The sequence below is a fragment of the Didymosphaeria variabile genome, assembly GCF_027946475.1.
Source record: "Didymosphaeria variabile strain IMI 356815 chromosome Unknown scaffold_10, whole genome shotgun sequence".
NCBI lineage: Eukaryota > Fungi > Ascomycota > Dothideomycetes > Pleosporales > Didymosphaeriaceae > Didymosphaeria > Didymosphaeria variabile.
Genome location: NW_026611629.1, coordinates 931,223 through 943,098, shown reverse-complemented (window position 1 = coordinate 943,098; position 11,876 = coordinate 931,223). Strand labels below are relative to the sequence as shown.

The following is an 11,876-nucleotide window of genomic DNA, read 5'->3' as shown; positions in this document are numbered from 1 at the left end:
TGCCTGAACGCGAACTTTTTTGGTAGGTGCCGCCCGCCGTGAGCTTGGGGCACGGACCAATCAACATCGCCAAGCCGTTACGAACTGGAGCTTTTGCTGCCTTGACTTTAATTTACTGTTCTATACACGCACTGGCACGTTAATCTTTGCACCTGATCCAAAGCTCGTTCAGAGCGCGTATACGAAACAAAGAAGCACTATACTTCTGACCTCCCACATTGCGCTTTCCGCCTTCAGATTTGCCATGTCAAAGCGGCAAGCACTCGAGCCGCTCGAGGATATAGTCGATGCGCCGTCGCCAGCTTCAAAACGAGCGCGCGTCGAAGACGAAGAAATGGGGACTCCTGAGCCTCCGAATGGCACCACCAATGGACACCTCATGCTCCCACGAAAGGAAGACCAAGAGAGGATAGACATTTTGGGGGCAGAGGCGGAGGAACATGCGGAGCTTGTAGAAGCTGGAGCTGTGGAGGACGATGAAGATGACGAGCCAGCAGTCGGCGCACCAAGACGACAGAAAGCGCCCGAAGCTGGATATACCGACCTATATCTCGACACGATAGACCGCAAAGTGCTCGACTTCGATTTCGAGAAGCTCTGTTCCGTCACACTATCCAATATAAACGTCTACGCATGTCTTGTCTGCGGCAAATACTTCCAAGGACGAGGCCCAAAATCGCAAGCCTACTTCCACGCGCTCGACGAGAACCACCATGTATACGTAAACATGGAGACGAAGAAAGTCTACGTCCTGCCAGAAGGGTACGAGGTCATGTCGAAATCACTGGATGACATCAAGTTCGTGGTGGATCCGCGGCTTAGCAAGACTGAAGTTGCGCGCCTAGACAAGGAGCCGAAGGTGTCGTGGGATCTGTCGAACAGGGAATACATACCAGGTTTCATCGGTATGAACAACATCAAGGCGAACGATTACTTCAACGTTGTCATACAGGCACTATCACACGTCACTCCTCTGAGGAACTACTTCATGTTGGAGGACTTGTCGACCCGACCACAACTCGCTCAGCGATTCAGCACCCTTGTTCGAAAGATTTGGAACCCTCGCGCTTTCAAAACCCATGTATCGCCACACGAGCTGCTCCAGGACATTGCGCTTCGATCGTCAAAACGATTCACACTCACCGATCAGTCTGATCCGGTGGACTTTCTGTCTTGGTTCTTGAACAATCTACATCTAGCGGTTGGTGGATCGAAGACAAAACCGGGATCAAGCATAGTCCAAAAGGTTTTTCAGGGAACGCTCAAGATCGAATCACAAGAAATTACAGCGCGCGCAGATGCAGGCGACCGTCTGCGATTCGAAGACGCAGCTGTCAAGACCGACATCACAAAGTTTCTCGTCCTCACATTAGATCTACCCGCTGCGCCCTTGTTTCAAGACGCGCTAGAGAAAAACATCATCCCTCAAGTACCCCTTACCACGATCCTAAACAAGTACAATGGTCTGCACGCTCAGGAGAAGATGAAAAACCGGGTGCGATACCGGCTCCTGCACCCGCTGCCCCCTTACTTGCTGTTCCACATCAAGCGATTTAGCAAAAACAAGTTCGTCTCGGAGCGCAACCCCACTATCGTCACTTTTCCTGCGCAGTCTCTCGACATGGCTCCTTACGTGGAACCTAATCCGAAGGAGTACCCGCCAGGAGAACCCATCTACTACGATCTTGTGGCCAACATTACCCACGAAGCTGTCAAAAAGAAGGATGACAGTGTGGAAGGTGAACAGGACATGAAAGTTTGGAGGGTACAGCTGAAGGATCGAAGTAGGGACGATTGGTATGGTGTCCAAGATCTGTTCGTGGAGAAAGAACGAGGAGAGACATTGTTCACGAAGGAGAGCTACGTGCAAGTCTGGGAAAGACGTAAAGGTCAGGCTGGTGCAAACTCAAATGTGAGCAAGAAAGGCAAAGCAAGAGCTTGATAGACGGCCTTGCTTGTGAAAAAGTCCTCGTCTTTTCGATCGGATGTAATCGCGACGTGTACCTGCTTGTAATACTACAGCTGAGACAAGCTCAGCCCAATTTTGTGTATCCACAAAAAGTGGAATGGAATTGCAGTTGGACCATCATAAAATTGTGTTGACTTGTTGTTACCATAGTAGTAGTGTCCCCATGATCACTCGTCATAAATCAGGGTCCAGGTATGCCTCGGCTATCACTGGCATCTACACCTCAGTCTTACCTACTCCACGTTTTGTCAACATCCACCATTCCCAGAACCGTCAGATTGCGTGCTCGTGCATTTTACTTGCGCAATATGTCCATACCGAAGATTACCCTATTTGTCGACATCGTGAGCCCGTTCGCGTACATCGCGTTCTATGCTCTGCATGTAAGTGGCTCCCAGCCATAATCGAACATCACCTGCAATGTACAATGTGAATGACTCAAGGACATTGTTCCGCATTTGATGGATCTCATATGTGATAGATTGACCTGGCTTGCTGACTACGAGTAGAACTTCCCAGCCTTTAAGCAATGTGACATTACGTATGTACCCGTATTTCTGGGAGGTATCATGAAGGCTTGCGGGAACACACCGGTAGGTAATCGCATGGTACGCTTTGTATGCTGCGAGCGCTGATGATACATGTGTTTAGCCGCTCAGGATTAAGAGTAAGCGAATCCCTTCTTTCCACCATCTTTCCCTACCATCGCTCTTTGGTCTAAGGCATATCACTCCATTATTGGCCGACAGCTTCGCAAATATCATCGACCTAAACCTTTCCATCATCGCATCTTCGCATCCTTGCAATCAGGCTACCTTACGGTGGTCTGACCACTAACGCAACCCAGACAAAGACAAGTGGATAAACACCGAGCGCATTCGCTGGTCCAATTATCTCAATGTCCCCGTCTCTCAATCGTCTCCACCTGGCTTCCCCACGAATACAATATCCATTCAACGCGTTTTGACTGCAATCTCCCTCTCGCACCCTGCCTCTCTCCCTAGTGCCCTTTCTCTATTCTGGCAGAACTACTGGGTGCACTGGAACGACCCTTCGACCCCAGAAAACCTACTTGCGATCGTGAGTACGATTGTGGGTGGGGAGGAGGAGGCAAGGAGGGTGATTGAGGCTAGCAAGGGGAAGGAAGTCAAGGAGAAGTTGACGGAGAACACTGAATGGGCGGTTAGGGAGGAGGCTTTTGGGTTGCCATGGTTTCTTGGTGAGTGTGATTGCTGCTGTGTGGTGAGGCAGTAAACCAGAGATTGGCTGACGAGGTACAGCGACTAATGTAAAGGGTGAGACGGAGAGGTACTGGGGCGTCGATCATTTAGGGCAGTTGTGCGATCACTTGGGTCTTGAGAGGCCGGGAGGTAAGGGGTGGAAAGCTCTCTTGTAAGATCTCGCCTTGAGTTCACCCTGTGAAGGGCTGTATCTATAACAATATTATGGTAATGTACATACTACAAGTTCGAACTCCGCTACCCTAGCAAATGGATTCACTGGTATCCCGCCCCGAGACATTCACAGAGTTACCCCTTCTCACGACCTCGTAGTATCCGCCCCCGCCCCCGCATGCCCTAAATACTCAAACCCATAATCCTGCCTTTCAAGTCTCGATGGCGACCTTGGCGGCAACGGCGGCGACACCGCACCTTCCCTCGGATCCTCTCTTATCGGCGAAGCCCCAGCATCAACTGCTGGCGGAGCTCCATACCCCGACGTCGGCGGATGACTCGTTCTGAAAGCTTCCGAGTAACCCGACATCTGAGGATGTGGAGTCGGTGGATGATTTCTACTGAAAGCGCCGTAGCCTGACGTTTGAGGATACGGAATCTGCGCAGACCCTTGGTTCTGTGCCATCCGAGCTTCCCCGTTCATGCCGGGATGATCTGGTGTTTGATGGGATGGTGATCTCGTATGGTGCTCGGATGCTACCCCGTTTGCAGTCGGCTCATGTGTAGAATAAGGGGTACCATATGTGCTATCATGCGCGGTGACTCTGGGTTCCTTCTCTGAGATACCGTATGCGGGTTCGTGGGCGAGATGGCAGTGGTAATAGTACACGAACGCCAACGTCGTAAACAAGAACAGTAAGCTGATTGTTTATTAGCCTCGTCGCCCTGTCTCTCTCGTACAATTCGAGACTTACAATTCAATGACCGCAAACACAGCGGCTGCCACCCCGCTCCTCCAAGCACCTCTACACTTCCCACATACCGCAAATACTTCGTCCACTACTCTGAGATTACTTCCGTACTGATGAAAAATGTCGAGGTACGACGCCAACGCTGCAAATGACGCTAGCCAAAAGAGGGCTGCGAGGAGGTCCACGACGAGCGCGATGCGCGGGTCATAGAAGCGGCGTTGGGAAATGTGGAGGGGAGTCGTGAGTGGGAGGATGGGGATGAGAGTCAGGAGTGCAATGATGAGGGTGGAGATTAGGGGAGCTTTGATCTGCGTAGTTGTCAGATTACTGACTTTGTACATACGGCAAGGGAAGTAGAGACTAACAGGTCCGCCACTCTCTACTGAGAGCGCATAGGCAGTCGTTGCAATGATAAGGATAGCGAAGAGGGCCTGGAGGCCGCGGAAGACGAGATGCCATGGGTGGACGGGGACGGGTCCGCCTTTTGGGATGTACACCATGGTGAGCGGTGTCTGGGAAAGACTGAACGACTGTTTGTGTAACGCGAAGGACGAAACAAATTGTCTAGCCTGGGCGTATCCATGATGGTGTTCAGTGTATTATATGCAAGACAAAGAGCTATTGTTCGCGCTTCACTCGTGGTGGTCGTTCGCGGTAGTTGTACGCTTGCGGAGCGCTGGAATGTGGAAAAAGAATTTCCTGTTTCGGGCGGCACAATGGGTCGTACCAACTCTGGAAAAAGGCCTAGCGCCGAGTTCAAAAATGTGATGAAGATATGGAGCACCGATACGTCGGTTTGAGGATCATTGATGTGCGACCTATTTACATGTACGAATCGGCTGATGTTCTGTTCAAGCAATCTGAAGAGGCAAGCATTACCAGTCTACGAAGGCCAACAATGCTTGTAGAGCATCCATATCAATCACAGAGCGACACAATTTCCTTGGTTATCCTAGATACCGTTCGTCCATGGGCTCGTGAAATAGAGAGACAACTTACATCTAAGGATGCCTGAACACATTCGACGACAGTGACCGCTAATCTCGCGAGCGAGTAGAGTGAGAATGTCCCCATAGGTCTCATTACAGAAAGAGTGGACTCAGTCCATGGGGCATACGGACCTCACTTCGCTGTGCTCAGTACAGTCAATCTTCGCATCAACAGGTGAAGCAATGTGGGGGCATGGTACATTCGTGTCTACCATTCAGCTGTCAGCGCGCACATGATGCTTTGTCAGCGCATAAATAGCCTCAATCGTCCCATCCACTCCTAGTCGCATGTTCCCTATGCCGTCTGTGTACCATAGCCCCTGATCTGCTCTGCGAACGCCCAGCTCTGGTTCTCGAGCTGCACGTTTTCGTCAAGCTCCACACCTTCTTTGGTGATGGTGGCAATGGAGTACTTGTCCATACTCCTAGCATCCCTGTAGAAGAGCACCTTCATGCACTCCTTGACCAGCTTCACAGCGTCCTCTTTGCTAACGTCCTTCACCGAGTTCTCGTCCGGGATAGTCCTCCTCATTATCGGTTGTGCAAGGTGAGCTCCAAATCCAGTGGCGAGGGTCGGTGACGAGAAGGTGGTACCTAGTAGATCCGCACTAGCGAGGAAGGGCTTCGACTCTCCATCCAGACCGGCAATCAAGAGATGGTTCCACAGAGGGTTGAAATCGGAGCGGCGCTTGTACATGACCTTGGCGAGGTACGTATGCAGGTTCTTCGCGTTAAGCGGGTCGTCAGTGCTTGAGTAATTCTCTCGGATATCGAGGGAGTTGAGCAGACGGTCAAGGTACTGCATGTCTGATACGTCGCCGCCGAACCCCACCACCACCGTCTCGTTGAATTTCCGTAGGCGCTTGACGTCCGTGAATCGAGCAAGGGAGCCATATGAAGCTAATAGGTTCCGTCAGCAAATGCCTGACTCTTACAGTTGTTGCTTCTGTAATTCCATAATTCCATACCCAGGTTGTCTGCGGCAATCACAACGCCGTCCTTGAACTTGGCTGCTACGACTGATGTACCCGTCACAATTGGGCTTTGTGTGTGTTGATTTGGTCCGGCGGCGGTCTGGAAGTGGGCGTGGTCATATGCGCCATAGATATCGTCCCGAGGCTGGTTACGCAGTCAGTAATGGCGGCTGCTTCTGCTGGCTAGCTCAACTCACGCGGCCCCAGGCTTGCGGAAGGTGGTTCATCTTGGAGAATATGGTCTATATTATCAAGCGAAAGAGGTGGAGAGAGTCGTGACGGTCGTTTCGTGGGTCAGAGTTGTAGTTGAAGGCAAAGCGGCGGATGTGAGGGCGCCAGGCAGCTCGAACGCGCAGTTGCGACCAATGCCAAGACGTGGCCCAAGCTTCCGTCGTCACTTCCATTTGCAGTAAAACACTTTATCGATACCATGTTCCAACTACAATCATGCTTGGAATCGACTACATCAGTAGTGATGAGGAGGACATAGCGCCTTCCGTAAACGCTGAGGTTAGTCCTACACACGGAGGGGAAAGGGCGCGATAGCTACTAATATCGAGTTGTCAAAACCATCTCTATCAGCAGCTGCGTCAATCTCGAAGGCTACTCCAGCACCAGCAGCGGTACCTGTTGAGGCGGATCCGACACCACAATCCCTGCCAGAAGGACCTTCTCAAGGCCGTAAGTTATGACAAGCTGTAATAACGCACGTAACACCTAACTTAAGTTTTCTTCTCAGCATCTGCGATCCCCGAAGCTGTGGAAGAGGAATCAGCGAACAATGCTCCTCCAGGATCTCCATACAGTTCAAATCGTCTGATGATACAAAATCTGACCTTGCCCCCTGTTCCGAATCTCAACATACCACCCTCACCACCCGGCTCGCCACCACGGAGATCAACTCAGAAATTCGCTCAGTTCTTAGAGCTCAAGAGAAAGGGACAGCACTTCAATCAAAGACTGGAGAGCTCCTCTGTCGTGCGAGATCCCAATCATTCGAGCAAGTTGATGGATTTTGCTACTGTACGTGATCACCAATCAACTACTCCTGCTACCTCTACTGACCATACATCAGATCACAGATGAAGATCAGTACACTTCAACTTTGCCAGAGGGGCTCGGCGTTTCTGTGGTCTGGCCGGAGTGGGCTTACAGCGATGCGCTAAATGCATCCCAAAAGAATATCACCAAGGCTAAGGAGAGCGAACGATCGAAGACACCGCGCGGTCCGGTCGATTTTGTGCCGGCAAGACGTGGAAATTCTAGCGGAACGTGCACGCCTGCAGGAAAAGGATCGCGACAGAATGCGGCTGGAAGAATCGTAGTTGGTTCGGAAAGTCGACCGAAGGAAAAGCGATGATGTGGCATCTTGAATTACCCACAGGCTCTTAGAACACAGAGCGGGATGCTTAATGATATATTCAGATTTTCAGGTCTTTCCTATATCAGTTCCTAATGATACAGCGTATGCTGCATGTCTTGCTTGCGCTGTGAATGTCGTTATCACGTGTGATAGCACTGGCCCAGGCGCTGGTCCGTGCGCAAGCTGCACTGACGACGCGAAGGTGCCTACGACGTGGATAGCCAAACTATTAGCAACAAACCACCCCACGCCACTCACTCCTCGCCCACCCGCTGTTTCCACGCGACCAACTCTCTTGCGTCGACGTATCCCGATACCGAAGTACCGCATAACGTTCACGATGGCGGCTCTCTTTTCCGGCGCTCCTCCGCAAGGCGGCCCAGGCTACTCGTTCAAGCAGACCCCCACAGCAGCTCCGTCGGGCGAGCGACAGCACGGCTTCTACCCGTAGGCAGCTACCACTTCTCTTTTCTTTATAAATGCTTACTCTTGTAGCTACACCGACAATGGTGGATCAACACTTGGTATTTCGGGCGCCGACTTTACTATCCTCGCAGGCGACACTCGCTCAACTTCCGGCTACAATATCAACACCCGGTACGCACCCAAGCTCTTCAAGATCGGCGGCGAGGGACCAGAGAACAAGGGTGCGCGGATAGTACTTTCCGTTGTGGGCTTCGCAGCAGACGGCGATGCGCTGAAGGAGCGCCTCGACACCATCGTCAAGATGTACAAGTACCAGCATGGCAAGCCTATGTCCGTTTCCGCCTGTGCCCAGCGACTCAGCCACATCCTCTACAATAAGCGATTTTTCCCATACTACGTGCACGCGATTCTGGGCGGTCTTGATGAGGATGGCAAGGGCGCGCTGTACTCATACGACCCGGTGGGCAGCTACGAGAGGGAGCAGTGCAGGGCTGCTGGTGCAGCGGCTTCGCTCATCATGCCATTCTTGGATAACCAGGTCAACTTCAAAAACCAGTACATGCCGGGAAGTGGAACTGGTCACGACCTTAAGGCGAAGGCCGCTGAGCCGCTGCCGCAGGATCACGTCGAGGATTTGGTGAGGGATGCGTTCACTAGTGCGGTGGAGAGGCATATTGAGGTCGGTGATGGTCTCCAGATGATGATCATTACGGCAGACGGTGTACACGAGTCGTACACGACGCTGAAGCAGGATTAGAGGAGCCGACTGGGCGTAGGGTGGATGTGGCCAACAACTTCTGAGCCTGCAGCTTGGCCGGATTGTATGAACAGTATTCAACGGCATAGAACGACCGAATGACACATTTGTCTAAGAGACAAATACATGCAGCTGCTACCGCAGTGCGACATGGTACTAAACCGCACGTAACTGGTCCGTCTGTCACGTCCTTCCATCTTCTCCCTGTTCCCACCATATCTCCACTATATCATTACTTGCTCGTCACCCTTTTCTTTACGTATCATCATCTACACTCGATTTTTCTCATAAGACCTGATGTAATTGGTATTGAAGACCGTGGTACGTGCTAAAATTCGATCACAGCCGACCCTCACGAAAACGACACTTGAGGGTGGTTTTGCGAATGGCATACGATTGCTGACACCCACCAAAGTCATGCTTGATGCCTCCACTGTGTTCCACTACTCGCATGCGACTACCATACACATCATGCTGATTTCGTCGACCCGATGATGATATGACTACAGTGGGAAGATTTACACCTGTTCCTACTTGTTTACTATGTCCTGTTCGGTCTGTTCTCTCGACTGCCGTCCCTCACTTTGAAGTTGAGCAATACACAAGGAGGGGCAGCCCATTATGGCTAATCACTACGCGCCCTCGCATTCCTATCGGGGTCAAACGCGCTTTCCACGCCCCACTTGCTGTCCACTACGTCCAAAGAGGCGATGTCGATTCCTCAACTGGGTAATTATTTATCTAAGTTTCACAAACTCCAAGTAATGCCACCGCCACCAGTGCCATCCATCAAGCGTACAATGCAGAGTGAGTTGAGCTGCCGAAGCTCGGGTACAGTCGGTCACTCACGGAAATTTAATCTTCCAATCTCGCAGCAACGCGCTTTATAGGGCACCTTCATTCCACCTCGACCTCAGTCTGCTTCAACGCTCAGGACCGCACGTCTCTCCGGGATCGAGAATGAAGCTCACCGCCGTAATCGCCGCGTGCATTGTCACGCTGCAAATGGCCTTCGCTCTGAGCTTGCAGTCCGGCAAGGATCCCCCGTTCCGTGTTGCGGATACTTTGCTTTCTCGCTCCGTCACCACTTCTCGCAGCGAAGACAGTGACCCCCTGATGGGTTCCGCAGAATGTAGGGAGATCTGTAATAGTTCATATGTGGTAAAAGCAATCTGCTGACAGTACCTTCAACCTAGGGCTAAGTACCGGCGGACCCAATGGTAATGTCCGGCCTTGGCCCCGGCGACAAACGAAATGGGAAATCAACAAAGGACAAATGACTATCATCCCATACTGCTTCGTCGACAAGCGGTCATACGACAAACTGAATTGTAAGGTCAGAGCCGCAGTCAGGCTCTGGTCTGATGCTCTCGGCGATTTCAGAGACGGGATATGGGGCCCTGAGAACAAACATAGCCTGGCTTTCCTTCCGCCTCCCAACCTGCCCAGGTCGCAAAACTTCAACCCATACTGTTGCAACTACTATACATATGGCGGAGAGGGCATGAAGCTCGATCGAATGACAGAACTGAAGTGTGATTGGAACACGAACGATTACCCTACTGACACTCTAACAATACATTGGCTTGACGATGTTAAAGGGGAGGGTGGTGCCATAGCAACCCTCGGTTACTATCATGATGTACCGGGTGAAGAATCAGTACCGGGACGACACGATATAGTCATTTCGGAAAGCGCCAACACTCATACCATCGCGCATGAGCTCGGGCACGGTTTGTAACTAAGGGATCGAACTCGGTGAATCTTGATCCGCTGATTCTTCATAGTTCTTGGTATGGCTCACGAGCACCAGCGATGGGACCGTGATGACTATGTGTACTTTCGCTGCGAGAACGTCAAAGGCATGAAAGAGAGGGTCGAATACGCGCACAGATTGAATGGTGTCCCCAATGGTATCCCGATAGGAGAGGTGTGGGAGTTTCTATGCGAGAAGTATGCCCAAGCTACGTTTTGGGAAGCACCAAGCAGAGCTTGGATAAGAGGCGATGGTTTCAAGGACATCGACGAAGGAAAATCATTAGATGGACCGGATGGCTTCGATTACGACTCGATCATGATGTATGGGTCGGCTCAAGGTGTAGCAGTACCGTACTTAAGCCAAGTCACTATGCACACTGCTACCTTGGTCAAGATCAAGAAGAATCCTACGACCGGGGAGAAATTCATTGACCGGAACGATTGGTGGCTTCCAATCCCGACGCGGGTGTCCCAGAAGGATGCTGCCTTTGTGCGCAGATTTTATCCGTGGGGGCAGCCGTGGAAACCACCTCAGAACCCGCCACCGGCGCTTCCGAACCCACCACCAGAGATCGAGGATCCACCGCCTGAACCTCAAGGTCCAGCGCCTGTTCCACAGGCTCCATCGACGCCGCCTCCGGGAACACCACCGCCTATACCTCCACGTCCAACACGGCGTCCCGCAAAGCCATCCGAGAGTTCATGACCGCGTCTAACTGTGTTTGTGAGGAAGATGCAGCATTTCGACTAGTGAACTAAGTGCAGAGGAACCAGTTACGATCTCATGTGGTTGTGAGAGTGCTGCAGCTAGAAATCTGACATGCTAGTCAACTGGATCGGATACGAGGAGATCTCGAGAGCGGTTCAAAGTTAGCGTAGTCTTCACCAAGGGGTCTACGTATATTACAATTTAATTCTATCCAGGTTTACTCTCAAGGCGGAATATTTTCCAAGGCACGGTATCGAAGCAGCTAAGATGATCACTGACCCGATCTGCGAAGTGCCACCTGATTCACTATTAGTCAGGTGGTGGCAAAAAAAGAACAGAGTGTAACGCAATCACTTCGACTAGTAGCAGACTTAAGCAAGCACTTGTGTACGTATAAAGCTGTTCTACTTTCCATTGATTTCGACTCTTTCGTATTTCTTAGTTTCGATCTTGCCTTCTTCACGTGTCGGTCATCACTTGGTCATATGTAGACTTGAGTTTGTGCTACTTGCAAAGTCATCGTCATGGCTTACTGATTATCCGACAACCGGTAGTCCTTCACGACCTACTACAACAGTACAGAGAACCAGTGAAAGAATCCAAAGGACCTATAGTGCGATCAGGACAACAAGTGGGCACGTTGGCAATTCATTAGGTGCACAACATCAAGCTAAGCCAGGCAATCAAGGGCACTTTTAGGTTGTACGTAGTATTATATCGATCTTACAAAGTATCGTCACTAGATAGGAGTAGCCGATCATGCAACGCCAGTCGATATTACACAC

The 11,876-nt window shown here is 51.2% G+C and overlaps 6 protein-coding genes across 6 annotated transcripts; 5 read left to right on the top strand and 1 right to left on the bottom strand.

Moving 5' to 3' along the window:
- Positions 1–244: 244 nt before the first annotated feature.
- On the top strand, positions 245–1,942 carry ubp10 (Ubiquitin carboxyl-terminal hydrolase 10; the record flags this gene model as incomplete). Its single annotated transcript, XM_056221091.1, has 1 exon — positions 245–1,942. One exon carries the CDS (start codon positions 245–247, stop codon positions 1,940–1,942), a length of 1,698 nt encoding a protein of 565 aa, XP_056065078.1.
- Positions 1,943–2,277: 335 nt separating this feature from the next.
- N0V89_012369 (uncharacterized protein) lies at positions 2,278–3,223 on the top strand (the record flags this gene model as incomplete). The annotated part of the gene is made up of 3 exons (XM_056221090.1): positions 2,278–2,352; positions 2,479–2,533; positions 2,817–3,223. 3 exons carry the CDS (start codon positions 2,278–2,280, stop codon positions 3,221–3,223), a joined length of 537 nt encoding a protein of 178 aa, XP_056065077.1.
- A 2,176-nt stretch (positions 3,224–5,399) lies between these two features.
- On the bottom strand, positions 5,400–6,305 carry PRE4 (Proteasome subunit beta type-7; the record flags this gene model as incomplete). The annotated part of the gene is made up of 3 exons (XM_056221089.1): positions 5,400–6,004; positions 6,073–6,223; positions 6,276–6,305. 3 exons carry the CDS (start codon positions 6,303–6,305, stop codon positions 5,400–5,402), a joined length of 786 nt encoding a protein of 261 aa, XP_056065076.1.
- A 220-nt stretch (positions 6,306–6,525) lies between these two features.
- N0V89_012367 (uncharacterized protein) lies at positions 6,526–7,438 on the top strand (the record flags this gene model as incomplete). The annotated part of the gene is made up of 4 exons (XM_056221088.1): positions 6,526–6,588; positions 6,639–6,759; positions 6,806–7,101; positions 7,154–7,438. 4 exons carry the CDS (start codon positions 6,526–6,528, stop codon positions 7,436–7,438), a joined length of 765 nt encoding a protein of 254 aa, XP_056065075.1.
- A 343-nt stretch (positions 7,439–7,781) lies between these two features.
- Positions 7,782–8,624, top strand: PRE7 (Proteasome subunit beta type-6; the record flags this gene model as incomplete). Its single annotated transcript, XM_056221087.1, has 2 exons — positions 7,782–7,888; positions 7,937–8,624. 2 exons carry the CDS (start codon positions 7,782–7,784, stop codon positions 8,622–8,624), a joined length of 795 nt encoding a protein of 264 aa, XP_056065074.1.
- A 1,276-nt stretch (positions 8,625–9,900) lies between these two features.
- N0V89_012365 (uncharacterized protein) lies at positions 9,901–11,088 on the top strand (the record flags this gene model as incomplete). Its single annotated transcript, XM_056221086.1, has 2 exons — positions 9,901–10,357; positions 10,412–11,088. The coding sequence occupies 2 exons, from the start codon at positions 9,901–9,903 to the stop codon at positions 11,086–11,088; spliced, it is 1,134 nt and encodes a 377-aa protein (XP_056065073.1).
- Positions 11,089–11,876: the final 788 nt, after the last annotated feature.